General features: G+C 38.2%; 2 protein-coding genes across 2 annotated transcripts; one reads left to right on the plus strand and one right to left on the minus strand.

Moving 5' to 3' along the window:
* The first annotated feature begins 1,466 nt into the window (after positions 1-1,466).
* On the plus strand, positions 1,467-3,696 carry LOC129800703 (selenocysteine-specific elongation factor). The gene is made up of 2 exons (XM_055845298.1): positions 1,467-1,656; positions 1,713-3,696. The coding sequence occupies exons 1-2, from the start codon at positions 1,530-1,532 to the stop codon at positions 3,125-3,127; spliced, it is 1,542 nt and encodes a 513-aa protein (XP_055701273.1). The 5' UTR covers positions 1,467-1,529; the 3' UTR covers positions 3,128-3,696.
* LOC129800704 (syntaxin-6) lies at positions 3,120-14,144 on the minus strand. Its single transcript, XM_055845299.1, has 5 exons — positions 13,547-14,144; positions 13,263-13,420; positions 6,952-7,494; positions 6,489-6,618; positions 3,120-3,672 (listed from the first exon to the last, which is right to left on the minus strand). The coding sequence occupies exons 1-4, from the start codon at positions 13,579-13,581 to the stop codon at positions 6,542-6,544; spliced, it is 813 nt and encodes a 270-aa protein (XP_055701274.1). The 5' UTR covers positions 13,582-14,144; the 3' UTR covers positions 3,120-3,672; positions 6,489-6,541.
* Between the last annotated feature and the right edge of the window lie 21 nt (positions 14,145-14,165).

Genomic DNA, 14,165 nt, shown 5'->3' on the forward strand with positions numbered 1-14,165 from the left:
AAAATGTGAAATTGGCTTCCAGCATATGCTGCGGTCCGGAAAGAGTTAATTTCTATGTTCAACTCCAAATGGGCTAGATGTCTGGTAGATTCCGGTACACTCAGATGAGTGATGGAAGCTTGGGTAGTTAACCCCACTGGGAAGTCACGAACCTCAGAGTAACAGCCCCTCGCCTAAGGAGGCTCCGATAGGACGAACTTTTCGACAGCGGCCTATGCTACGTTTTTATAGCGAGCTCACAGAGAGTCGCCAGAACTGAAGGAGGTTAATACGAGAGGGCCGGTCTTTTAAAAGGACGTTGCAACCACCTCAGTAAGCTATTTACGTACATTTGAAGATGGGTATACCTTAGAAAAAGTTTGGAGAACCTAGCCCTCTCCATGCTGTTCGTATAGCATACAATCCACCCTATGTCGTTCTCTGTCTTTTATACAGAGGATAACAGAAATCATAGATCCGAAATAATCAAAATCGTACAAGATTCCAGTAGCAATGGTTCTAAGTTAGGCCAAGACTAGCAATTGGTTATGTAAAGTCGATTAAAGAAGTATTTTCTGATCGTGAGTCGATGGTAAACGTTTTATTTTTCTATTTCAGGACAAATAATCCTTCCGGTGAGCGTCGGTGCCGGTCAAATAATTTAATCCCGAATTGAAACACTCTCAGTATTACCAATGTTCCATGAGTGTTACTTACAATTATACACGACATATTATTACAGTTATACACGACAAAAGACTACACAGCCTATGAGAAGAAGCATTTCCGCTGTTTGGCTTCGGAGGCTTTTCACCAATGCTAAGACGGCGGCGGACGCCTGATTCATACCTTATTGCTGCATATTTTTTGTTAATTGTATATGCTTGAGAGTAATAAATATATAATAATAAATAATAATAATAATAGTTTTCACTTATTTTGGATTAAACCACCTCAATTTCTCAGACAATTTCTCCTGAATTAACAGTGAATTGAATAAGTTCCGCTTTATTTAGTCCTTAGCCCTTATTTCTTGTATTATGCTGAAAATAATTAAAGAAATAACGCAGTTTTTTAGTCTTCGGTTCCCATGTAACCCCTTATGATCTTCATGAAATTAGTATATGGAACTTATCCATGCTAATTTCATGAAGGTTAAAATTAGTCCATTCATCCTGAAAGGGTTAAATTTGGTTAACTCCGAAGTAGTATACATAATTCAACAGAACGATGTTACGGGTGCATTGTGGATGCCCACAGGACTGGGAGTGAAACAAAAGAAGAAACTTCCCGTAAAATATTGCATTGGCAGTGGATTTCCTCCTGATTTGGGCAACTAGTTTTAGTCTTGAATGTGATTTTGAGTGAGCTGTGTCGCGAATGGTATTGGGTGTCTTTTTTTCTTTTCAGAATAATTGTATTAATTGGGAGAGCATGTTTGAAACCGTTACTTTTTGAATTGTTCCGCCAATAAAAATTTCAGTGGAAAACACAGGAACTACAGTAGAGGCATTTATCTTCCTCTGCGGCTTCAAAATCCACCGGGAACGATGCCCATAAATCTCAACATAGGAATTCTTGGGCATGTTGATTCTGGCAAGACGACTCTGGCCAGAGCCCTCAGTGCCATAGCCAGTACCGGGGCATTTGACAAGAGTCCTCAGTCCCAGGAAAGAGGTAATTCCAATTGCCTTCTGTCTCATGCCAGAAAGACAATGATTAATTTATTCCAGGAATTACCTTGGATTTGGGCTTCAGTGCTCTGCAAATCTCAATTCCGGATCACCTGAAGGATGCTGCAAAGTCTGAAGAGAAACTTCAGTATACTTTTGTGGATTGTCCTGGGCATGCAAGCCTTATCCGGACAATAATCAGTGGAGCTCAGATAATCGACTTTATGATTCTGGTCGTGGATATTGTCAAGGGTCTTCAGACTCAAACGGCAGAGTGCATAGTAATCGGGCAGCTGACTTGCAAGAAGATGCTAGTGGTCCTGAACAAGATAGATCAGCTAGAGGAGAAGAAGAAGCAGCAAGAGATTGAGAAGATGACGAAGAAAATGAAGAAGACACTGGAAAATTTGGATATTCGAGGATGTCCAGTGGTTCCGGTTTCTGCATCAACTGGAGAGAATCTTCAGCTTCTGCTTGACGCCATTGGGGAATTTTCTTTTATTCCTCAGAGGGAGTCTGAGAAACCTTTCCTCTTTGCTGTAGATCATTGTTTTAGTACTCGTGGCCAGGGGACGATTTGCACAGGAACCGTACTCCAGGGAAGCGTCAGGGTTGGGGATGAGGTTGAAGTGGCACAGTTGAAGCTCTCCCGGAAAGTGAAAACTATCCAGATGTTCAGGACTCCTCTGCAAGAAGCCAAACAGGGTGATAGAATAGGGATCAGCATAACTCAGTTTGATGCAAAATCTCTGGAGAGAGGCTTTATCTGCCGTCCTGGAAGTGTCATCCAATGCCGCTGTGGGATTATCAAATTATCCCGGATCTCCTTCTATCGCTCATCGATAGCGTCCAACACAAAATTCCATATAACCGCTGGGCATGAGACAATCCTGGCCAGTGTTCTCTTATTCTCGGGATATTCAAAGTTTGCCTTTGAGGAAGAGTACAGATTTGTTGAAGTCAATCAGGATGAAGATTCAAAGGACGAAAACATTTTTGTACTGCTGCAGTTTAAGAGACCTATTTCTGTGATCCCTGGTATCCTGGTTATTGCTTCTAAATTGGACCTAGATGTCGCCACTACCTCCTGCAGGCTTGCCTTCTACGGGAAGCTTCTGGAAGCGACGGAAGACAAAGACTTCCAAACAAATTTCCTACCGCGACTGAAGATCTTCAAGGAAAAAACAAAGAAAGGAACAATTCAGAGGGTCGTTAACAATTCCGAAGCAATTGCAGCTAATCTTCTAAAGCCCGGAAGCCGGGAAGTCTTCATAGGGATGCACATCCAACTGTCAACGGGGGAAAAAGGAACAATCGAAAGTACCTTCGGTCAAACTTCGAAGGTGAAACTTCGATTCCAGGAACCCCTTCCTCAATCAACAATTGACAGCCTGAAAAGCAAATCCTGTCCAATTTCCGTTGAACTCCATTTCAAGAAGTACATCTTCGATCGCCAAAAGAAAATACGCCAATAAGGGTAAGTTATAATTGTATTTCCATGTCTATAATCATTCTACAATAAATACTCATAATGCTGGATTTATTATGTACAGAGGTTCAAAAGTAAATGACTAGTTTTTCATAATCGGTCCCCGTAAAATCTTTGAAAATATCTCTGAACTTTTTTTTGGAATTTTTTCTTCTAATTCAAACTCTGAGAATTGTTTTCTACGTCTTTTTTTTATATCAGGAAGAATTATTTCGTTTGAGTTCACCATTATTCTCTTTTTTTTAAATACATTTAAAAAATGCTATTATTTCAATAATTAGAAACTAATCTCGTGCATTTTTTGCTCGTTTTGAACAAAATTTTCTGTTTTCACATAAATTAAAAATTGTTTTACGTTTTTATAATCTTCTTTGATCAAATTTTCCTTGTGAATATTCTTCTATGATTTTATATTTTCCTCTAGCCATACTCTCCACAAACACTCTCTCCACACAAATTGCATGTGCAAGACGTTGATTTCATTTCTAAAATACACGATAAGTGATTCCTCAATTTACACACCACGATCATCTGGAAATAAAATATTTACATAAAGAAGTCTTTTATCTTGATTTTTTGAACATCTTGGCTTTTATCCACCTGCACTCCATATACATAGAATGTGATAATAATCCTTTGATTTGATAGAGAGACCTGGTATTAGTATGTTGGTGACAGTCGCAGCCAATGTACAGATTGGAAATGCAAATCTACCGATCTAAATGTCCCATTACTTGCCATGTTTTTGAGGGCAGAATTTGATATTCTGGAGTCAAACTCCGAATTCACTATTATGCTCTAGACACACTTAAGACTTAAGCCGAGACACGACTTAATGGAAAATTATGGAAATGTAGTTTAATCATTATTTCGAATATAATTACGTTAACAAGTCTCTCGGCTAATCTTCAGGTCTCTCGAGGCACTTACTATCCTCAGAATTCTCATTAGGATCATGAGCAAATCCCACTTCTGAATTATGTAGGATTAAACGCTCTATAATAGAAGGTTTAACTCTTTCCGGACCACAACATATCCAGCGAACGAATTTCAATAAAACTCACTTTATTGTAACTCTTAGTGGTCAAATATGATACTTTTACAGAGAAAGAATTTTTTCCTCCTCTGGGAAATTGGAAAACTTATAGGTACTCTCGTCCTCAAAAGAACGCAAAGGATACAAACTTCAATTTTCCCAAAGCCAATATTATCGATTTTGTAAACTATTTGTACGTGTCAAAGGACTCCTGTACGATGTTGATAACTAAAACAAGGTGAATTATTGAACAGTATCTTGTGGGAGGTCTAGGAAGTGCTAAAAAGGAAACCCATCTCCTTCTTGTCAACAGATTCCTCATAATATTTTACACATAACACTTTAAAACACATTTCTCTCAACACGATGTTATTGCAGACACATTAAGCTTTCTCAAAAGCATAAAAGACACTTCCTGGACAATGAGAATTCACCAAAATCAGGAAGAATAGGAAAAACTTTCCTGAAAGCAATCTCCTGCATTGCCAAATGTCAAAATTATCGGCCATATTGGCAAAAATGTCGCTCCCGCTTGGAATTTTCTTACAAGGTTGGTGTCAAAAAGCAAATGGCGGGCATTGGCGGGATAACCTTACATTTGACCTCTAGATTTTTGGGGACGAGAGTACCCATAAAGTTTGAACAAGTTTTTTGAAAATTTAAGAAAAAATGTTTTTCGAATTTATGCAATCTGTAATTGTTAGTTATCATACTTATTGGCCCCGAGACATTTTTTCTTATTCGGGTCTAGAAATATCGAAAAAGTCACAATATCTGCAAGGAAGCAGGAAATCGAAAATTCACGATTTTTGACCAAAAAAATCTTAGCTCAGGAGTTAATTGGTATCCTGCAAAAAATATCCTAAATTTGGACATCCTTATAGTTTGTAATCATCCACAAGAATCGGTTTTTTATCGATTCTAAATAGTCCAAAATATTCTTTTTTCCATGGGTACCCAGAGTCCCAAAGGAGACGAAAGAGTTAAGAGTTATATATTTGAATTTCGGATAAAAATTAGTTATCAGTTATAAACCGTTTTTTTTATCGGTTCAGAATTAAGATCATTTTAGACTTCTCCAGAATTCCAAGACCTTTCCAATGAGCCCAAACGTGATACCATTTGTCTGATAAATGTGATGGACAGACGGATAAATAGCATGACAAACGTTTTTCAGAAATCAACTATTAGAAACTATCAATTCTTATGAAGAGGACATGCATCTCCGATCGTTGAAAATCAAGAGAAGTTCAATGTTTCTGTCCATCTGGATCTGATTCTTCTTTTTCTCCTACCGTTTAACGTTTTAGATGTCAAATTCGTTTAGGTCCGTTATTACCAGGATCTCGGTCTATGATCTATGATATCTGAGCGTTAACTGTCAAAACGCTCGACAAATTTAAATAATTCGTCAGTTGATGTATCATCGGTTGGATCAGAAATTGAGCTAATTGCCCTAACTGCACTTTGGATCTCCCTTGGTTGCAAAAGCCACGCAGCGAGACGTCGTTTGAAACGAATACAAATTTTTATTCCCGATCATTCGGAGAGCACAATTTTGTGTGTTTTGGGTATTCGGCGAAGAATAATCGGAGTAACGAGTAACCTTCTTGTAAGGAAGTATCTCATTCTACTTAATACAAATCCATCTAGCCGTTTCGTTCTCCAGAACACTTGAGGATCCAATTGAAACGCAAAAACACACGAGGAACGTATTCATACCCCTGCAGGAAACCCGTAACACTTAAAAATACTTAGGAAAACTCAATATAAGAATATGGTACCAAAAACGCTTAGGTTTCCCTGGGACACATTTGGTAATCCATGGATATTTCCGGAGAAATGGGAACTGGAACTACTTGGATTATATGTAACTTAACCCTTACTCATTGAAGTGAACTCAAAGCCGTCTCTTTAGAGGACCCTACGTAACCCCCGGGCAGCTCCTCAAACTCCACGGTAACCGTTTGAGAATCCAAGAGAAACATTTGAGATCATTCTCGAAACACTTAGGAACTGTTTCTTGTAATCCCTCTGGATACTAGGTTAGGGGGAGACTTTAAACTCCTAAGAACCGATGGGAACCCGTTGGTACGAAAATCGATCAGGAATCCGTAAAAACTTGTGAACACAGAAAGAACCTTTCAGATCATACAAGGGATAGTTGAGAACTTAATGGGAACACTTCGGATCCCATGGATTTTCTCTGAGAATTGGGAACTCGACACATGTTTGATCAGTCCTCGTTAATCGTTAATCAATTAAATGTGCAGGTGGATCTTACTGAAATAGACTCTTAAGCTAAATTCACCTGTCTTTTCGATCTCTCTCTGGCCATTCTCTCCCCTCCGAACGTCTTCAGCTCTATAGCAGAATGAACAGAATTATCACAATCAGAAGAACCAGAGACAATACTCCAATGGCCATCCACTGTCGATTGTCTGCAATATATAAGTTCTCATCAGCACATTTCTAGTTTTGATTTTGAGTTGATTTGATATTTCTTTAAGTAAAGGTTGAAGGTCTTGAAAAAGCAGAAGCCTTGTAGTCAACAGCTCCCTGTTCCATAGAGGAACTAGGCCATATCGCAAGGGAGATTTTTAGATAGACCTTATTGCTTTTCGGATACAGGGATAGGGGACAGAATCTCAGACACAAACCCAGAGGGACTAAGTAGAGTTAATTTCATTGACTTAAAAAAGGGGATTTGAATTCGGAACACTTGAAAAAATGAACGAGCGCTTTGCGCCCCGTGCGAAGCTACAGTCCCTTACCATTGGTCATGTGGAGGACCTTGGCCATTTTCTTCATTGTAGAGTCCAGTTTGGAGTCTGTGTTCTCCAGTTCATTCCCAAAGTCATCCAGCATGACCGCCTGCTCGTCCAGTTCTGACCCAATTTGCCTAGATACTGTTTTGAGTGTGCCAATTGAGTCACTGATCACATCTAGTTGCTCATCCTGACCCTGAAACATACGCTGCTGGGCTGAGACACTCTCGCCCAGGAACCTATGCGTCGGGCTGTCCAGGGTATTCTCCAACTTTGAGTACTTTGTGCCACTGTGGCGAGCAGCGGCCGAAGCCAGATTCTGCGTGGCTGAACTCATGAGGGATGGTGGAGCTGTTATGACACTGGGACTGTCTGTAGGGGCGTCCAGAAGTGGCTGACGAGCTGTAATGTCTCTATCTCGACTCCGACTCACGCAAATCTCATCTTTCATCGACTTCACTTCATTCCTTGTGGCTTCAATGAAGTGACGCCTTGTGATCAGTTCACGATTGTCGATCTTAAACTTACTGGGATTCTTTTCGACGATTCGTGTGCCTCAGTCAAGGGAAACCCTTTGCAAAAATAACCTTTTTCATTGATTTTCCCCACAAAACTTTGTACATTTTGCAGAACGCTCGGTAATTAGGGAGTGACACGCTATGGAAATTCATTTTGGGGCCAATTTAAATTTTCTTCCGTGTAGCGAAATAGATTTTTGGGGGATGGGAATGCCTCTTCCTCTTTCCCAGGTAATAAATTCAATTTGCTTTTGAGGGTGAAGTTGCGAGGTTTTTGGTAGTTTAGGGTTGTTTAAATTTAGGTGAAGAAAAAAAACCTACCCCACTGTTGACTATATTCATTAATCTTCATTATTATGAACTTTAATTAAACAATTTAATAGCAATCTATTTGATAATAAACACTACGTAATTTCGCTGAACCAACTGTGTAATCTTACAAAGACTCTGCTATCGCTAGACAATTTAATTAGCAGCTTATTGTGCGAATTCTTGAAATGCAACAACACAATATGGAGGCCTTAAGATCAATCAACAATTCAAGGCTTATCAGCTGCCCAATTTTGTGCTACAATTCTATCCACCGGGTTTAGTCCCGAGGGTTTGGCGTGTTATTGTCACCAAATGACCTCGATTTGTGTCAACACTATCACGTCCCAGGAGGACAATAACGCGCATTTCCTACCCAAAATTGAGAGAGCACGAAGCTTTTATCGGGAAACATTCAAGAATTTTAACGCAGCTTGACATCAAGTTCTTGCCACTTAGATCTTAATTTATAGATGATAGGACTTATTATTCATGATAAATGAATAATAATAATAATAATGCTGGCACAACATTCCATGAAGGAATAAGGCCATCCCGTTAGGGGATTTCTAGACATGCATTATTAAATATTTTTCATTATACGGGATGAGGTTGTCAGTCCCATGTCCGTGGAATCAAGTGCAGTGAAGCTCACTGGATGAAATCCGAACACCTTTAACGCCAGAAAAATTCCTAGTGACCTAAAGGGGATTTGAACCCGGGACACGCATCATTGAACGAGTTATCTACCACTTTACCCATAAAGTGCCCGATAAAATTTTAGGTGGTCTGATACTTCATCGTGGAAACGGGATCCAGAAGGACCGTTAATACCTCTGGGGAATTGAATACATAGAAGAGCCTTCCCGACTAGGTCTTCGGTTGCATAAAAACATTTTAAAAAAATTGTATCCTCGGAAATAATGGCTTTAATCGATTCCCCAATCCCGCCAAAATTGGCACAAATTATGGGCCTTATTATCGAGTCTACCTTTTAACTCAAGGAGTTGGCCTATGATCAATGTCCGGAGAGGTGCTTTCCCGGCTAAATCCTGTGTTTCCCTGGTGTTTCCTTATTAGGAGCGGAGGAGTTAAAATACGACAATTTTCGGAGACATTGTTCACGATATTCACCACTGAGGAAGGCGCATTGGTAGCGTCGAAAGCTTTGGCAAAGATCTACATGTTTTTCTTGTCCTGAAGGGATAAACAACCCTAACGCAACCGGATTAATACATTAATACATCCGTCATGATTGATAAGGCATGTTTCTACTGCAAAATCTTTGGGCTGAGTACTCTAAAAAAATTTGCTTAACCGCCTACCGAGTAACCCCATAGTACTTGCAGGCTACCGTTATCACAAAATTCATTCTAAATCTATTCTATCTATCTAGAGTTCAATAAGGCATCTTAATTACCGTAGATAAGGGTGAATTTGGACTCCAGGGGTGATTTTGTCCCCTTGCTGTTCATAAGCTTTTCTTTAATTATAGCACTTAAGGATGGTCTTTACTTTGAATGTAAAGAAATACGGATTTTGACCTAGATCCTTCTCCTCCTTTATTACTAGGACAACGTCTCGGAGCTTGTTGGCCCCTTCCTCAGGTATGCAAAGTAATGGGTAAGAAACAGGGTCTGTCCACAAAATAACTACGTATATATACACTGGACGACAATTGCATGCTGGTGGTCAGAATGCGACTCAAATGGTCTTTGCCGACTCGATCTGTCATGTCCGATAAGTTTTCGTTTGTAGTAGATTGCATACCAGTAACTTTTTGAGCCTTAGGGCAGAATCACATTGACAGTAAAATGCTCACCGTCACCGTCAAAGCCCTCACCGTATTTCGTTGATTTACGCATTTTCATTGTAATTTTTATGCAAGTTCTCAATTACCGTGTTACATTACCTCATACTCGGTGGCACTAGGTGAAAGTAATATAAGAAAATTGAAGAAATAAAACGAAAATGCGAGAAACGGTGAGCAAAACAAACTGTACGAAAAACTGTAGCAAAAAAATCCTAGTTTTTTTTGCTTACCGTTTATCGCATTTTCGCTTTATTTATTCAATTTTCTTATATTATTTTCACCTAGTGCCACCGAGTATGAGACAAGGTAATATCGTAATGGAAAATTTCCGTAAGAATTGCAATGAAAATGCGTAAATTAACGAAATACGGTGAGAACTCTGACGGTGACGGTGAGCATTTTACTGTCAATGTGATTCTGCCCTAAGTCAAGCCAAAATTTAAAATTGTCCGCTAGAAAAACATTTGGAATTGTCAACAACAAATAAGTCCGGAATATGTAAAAATCCGGGAATAGCCTTGGGAACCAATTCAAACCTGTTATAAATGCGGTAAACGTAAGAAAACAGTGGCAAAATGGGCAAAACTTAATGCACTTCTTTAAATCGAGAGTACTATGCCTTGAAAGCTGATTCGATAAGGCGATTTCTGGCTTACAGTTTAGAAGATATCACGGGAAGTAGGGGGAGGCTTTGATCGTTCGCATATACGCTACCTTCGGACACTTCATATTTCTCCCATATTCCTTTATGAATCTGACATATGGCTTTATATTGTAATAGCTAACCTTAAATCCCATCTTTCCTGAAAAAATTGAGAGTCTAATCCTTTTTTCCTAGTTTCAGGAAGCAAAAAATAAAAACAGGTCAAAAACTGTAATTTTGCTGTGCAATATTTCATACGATTGTGCAGAATTAATATCACTTTTCTGAAAAACTACTATCACAGAGGGTAGAAGGGTTATTAGGAATCAGATTTAAGTAAAAATCTTTTAGGCTGAACAGACACTTTTTGTGGGTGGAACAAAATTCACAAACTTGACTCAGATTCATCGATCGCAAATAGAAGACTGCTTCTTTCAGATATTTTCCAGGAAACTTCATTTTAGATACGATCCCTCATATTCACATCTATTGTAATCTACCGATTTGATCCATCACTAAAAAGGAAAACTTAAAAATCGTAAAATTGATAAACAAGAAGTAATTTGACTCAAATAGGTTGCAGTTGAGTAATTATTAAGCAATTTTGCATTTCTTTGATATAAAAATATTTTTCAAGCTTGCACAAACTGAATGTGCAATGAAAGAATCACATCTGTAATAAGCTCATACAGTTTACAACTGGTTTTTGACAATCTTTGACATAACCTCACTATTGTGTTGTTTTGCATGACAAAGAAAAGAAACTGTCCGTAAGAAGATGTTTTGTGAAAATTTTAGCTTGTTCACCTGCTGAAGCTCAATATCTGTGCTAAATCCCGATTCCTGCAGCTGCAGGAACAGAGAAATCTTCAATGATGCATATTCAAACGTTTTTGTGCATATCCGGCTCCGTGGAGGAATGGTGGAATCTTGTGTAGTCTTCTCGCTTGCAGAGTTTTAGTCAATTTTTAGCTTTAAAAACTTATTGATTCGTGTAAATTTGGTGATATTTGGACTTTTCAAGAAAGTATTCATCAGATTTAACCGTTTCCGGAGTGAAATTCTCGTAGAATCAAGCAAAAAAATGGTTTTTAATGTCAATAAAACATCTCTCAGAAAAGTTCCAAAAAAGTGATATTAAAATGTTTTATTCCTTATAAAAATGGGTTAATCAAGTAGATTAGAGTTCCCTTTAAACAATGATGTGCAACTTTTAGTGTCCGGTGCAAAATTTACGGTGAAAATGGGGTGTTCAATGATGGCGTGAATCGTGTGCGATAATAGAAACTTGATTCATCTATCGGATAAATCGCCATTAAATTTTCATTTTCCTCTGGAGGAAAATCTAAGGATTTCCTGGGATTATGTTTGGTGGGATTATGAACCTTATAAGTAAGACATTTTTTTGGCATAGTTGGAGAATCCATACGGTTTGCATGGTAGTCAGAAAAAATCACTGAACTTGAACATCATTTTAGTATGCGAAAGTTCAAAGCCTCCCCCTACATGTAAAAGTGACATCCAATTCTCCGTTCTCATTTGAGATAGGAAACTGACTGAGCTGTTGGGGCACCCGTCCTGACTGAGTATTCTGTGTGACTAATATCAATTACTGAGGATTGGATGTCACTCATTCTGACTGAAACCAATAACAAAATACTCTTGGGCTTATAAACCAACGTAACTTACATTTAGATTAGAATAGATTTCAGTTTATTTCCTGCCTTTTGTATCCAACGATCCTTTCTTAAGACTATATGTACGATTTTTACATTGCGTTGTGACCGCCCATAATACAGAATTCTAGCTTACAAAGCATTCCCTGATTAACTTTTTAAATTCCTTAACATGGATTTTATTTCCCATAGTTTTTAGTTTTTGTGGTAATTTATTATAGTTTATGATGGAAATAGATTTTATAGAATTTAAACCATATTTAGTGCTTTTAACTTTTGGGTTAATAATATTTCCTTTACTTCTCCTGTCTTGTGTTTTTAAGTCTATTTTGCTTTGTGTGTGAATTTTACCAATTTTCATTTTATGTATGTGAAGTATTTGTTGTAATTTGGTTAAATTTTGTAATGGAAGCAAATCTAATTCTTTATATAATATTTTACAACTTGTGAATTTATTATAATTAAATATTGTCTTTACTAATTTGTTTTGTGATATTCGAACTTTTTTTAATAGTGTTTTATTTGTACAGCCCCAGATCTCAACCCCATAACTCAATAGAGATTCACACAGAGAATGATAAATAATTTTCCTAATTTCTTTCGGGATGGTTTTATATTTATTTCTAGCTATTGTTCCCTTTAGAGCTCCCAATTTTTTAAACTAAACTATTAATATTTTCTTCAAATGTTAATTTATCATCCAAGACAATTCCTAAGTAACTTATTTCGGAAAACTCGATCTAATCTGGAAAGGAAACTCATGGAGAACCCAAGAAGCCCACGGAGAACCCAGGGAATCCCTAGATTTTTAATGGAATTCAGGGAAACCATATAATAATTTAGGGAACCGGAAACTCGAGCCATTCTGATTGCTTATGAAATACTCCAGGTACATTACTTTCTTGTGATACCACTGAGAAAAAAAGAGGGTGCGATTAGCTTTTTTTTCCTCATAACTTTTACACTTTTTAGGTGTAAAAATATATCAACATTTTTTAATGTTAATTTTACACCTTTTTGAGCGTAAAATCAACATGAAAAAGAGTAACTTTAACCCGCAATACACCTAAGAAGGGTAATATTTACACCGATTTCGGATCAATACTGCAGGGGTTGCAGGGTAAAATTAACATTTCCGGAATGTTATTTTAAATTTTCGGATTTTTCTCAGTGACTTCTTCGCCATTTCCACAATACTATTCCGATCATACTATCTACCCTCTGCCCAGTTCCCCTTTGTTCCTGAAAGAGAAGTTTGCTCAAAGAGCTTTCCTCGGTAGTATAGTGGTTAGTATCCCAATCTACTGAGAAACCCAAATGAGTTTCTCAGCAGATGGTTGTGGTATTCAAAAGGATATCTATGGTGTCCTCAAGGTCTTCCAAATCCCACTCGATACTCCTCAGGGAATTCCTCAATTCTGTCGTTGTCCACTCAACTTCGGCTCCACTGGAATCACCCAACTCCCTCCACCTTAAGTACAGTCCTCGTGTCTTGTTGAGTGCTTTGAAAACCTCGCTGGAAAGGGAAAGGAGAAGAATGTGAATGTCACGTAAAATCGATCAAACAACAAAGTCTCAACATCCTCAATCTTAAGTGTGTATTCTATCCGGATTCCCGAATCCGGAAATTGGCTATACTTACTCCTTGACCACAAAGAATGGATCCTCCAAAGACATGACACACTGAGGACGACGAAAAAACTAAACACAAGGTGGAATTGCAGGTGAAAATGGGGAAAACATGGAATGTCTTCCGATTGAAGTGAAAATTGCACAAGAAAAATGTCACGAAAAAAAATCCTACGACACTCTTTAATCAAAAGTTTTCTCTTGTATAAATGTCTCTATATATTGTTCACCTATCTCTAATCTTTGGCTTGGATATCTTTGTACAAAAAATGTTTCAAGTGTTGTTTTTTTATTTGTTTTTGGACTTATGGGAGTGAAAAAATTGTATTTTGTTTTGGCTTTTCCTCCCTGTGGCACTACATCGCTTTTCCCCAGCGCTTTTCCACTCACACTGAACCGTGAAGAATTATTGATGAACTTACCCGTATTGATCTTCATATATGAGTCACTGTCGCAGGGGTAAATGCCACAGCATCTGTTGTCTCTTGCTGGCAGATGGAAAAGCCAGGAAAATTCCCCTACAAAGGAAAAGGGCAAATAGAAAAGACTTTTCACGCACGATGTCAAACTTTCCACACTCTACAAGAGGTACAGCACAGCTGAGTTGATTGACAATTGTGATTTCCCCTGGT

Source organism: Phlebotomus papatasi, chromosome 2 (genome assembly GCF_024763615.1).
Source record: "Phlebotomus papatasi isolate M1 chromosome 2, Ppap_2.1, whole genome shotgun sequence".
Lineage (NCBI taxonomy): Eukaryota > Metazoa > Arthropoda > Insecta > Diptera > Psychodidae > Phlebotomus > Phlebotomus papatasi.

Bases quoted from the DNA above. Each gene is read 5' to 3' on its own strand.
- LOC129800703 (XM_055845298.1), top strand. From the start codon at position 1,530: ATGCCCATAAATCTCAACATAGGAATTCTTGGGCATGTTGATTCTGGC. The intron at 1,657-1,712 runs GTAATTCCAATT...AATTTATTCCAG, and splicing joins TCCTCAGTCCCAGGAAAGAG to GAATTACCTTGGATTTGGGC.
- LOC129800704 (XM_055845299.1), bottom strand. From the start codon at position 13,581: ATGTCTTTGGAGGATCCATTCTTTGTGGTCAAGGA. The intron at 13,421-13,546 runs GTAAGTATAGCC...TTCCCTTTCCAG, and splicing joins CCATTCTTTGTGGTCAAGGA to CGAGGTTTTCAAAGCACTCA. The intron at 6,619-6,951 runs GTAAGGGACTGT...TATATATTGCAG, and splicing joins GGTCCTCCACATGACCAATG to ACAATCGACAGTGGATGGCC.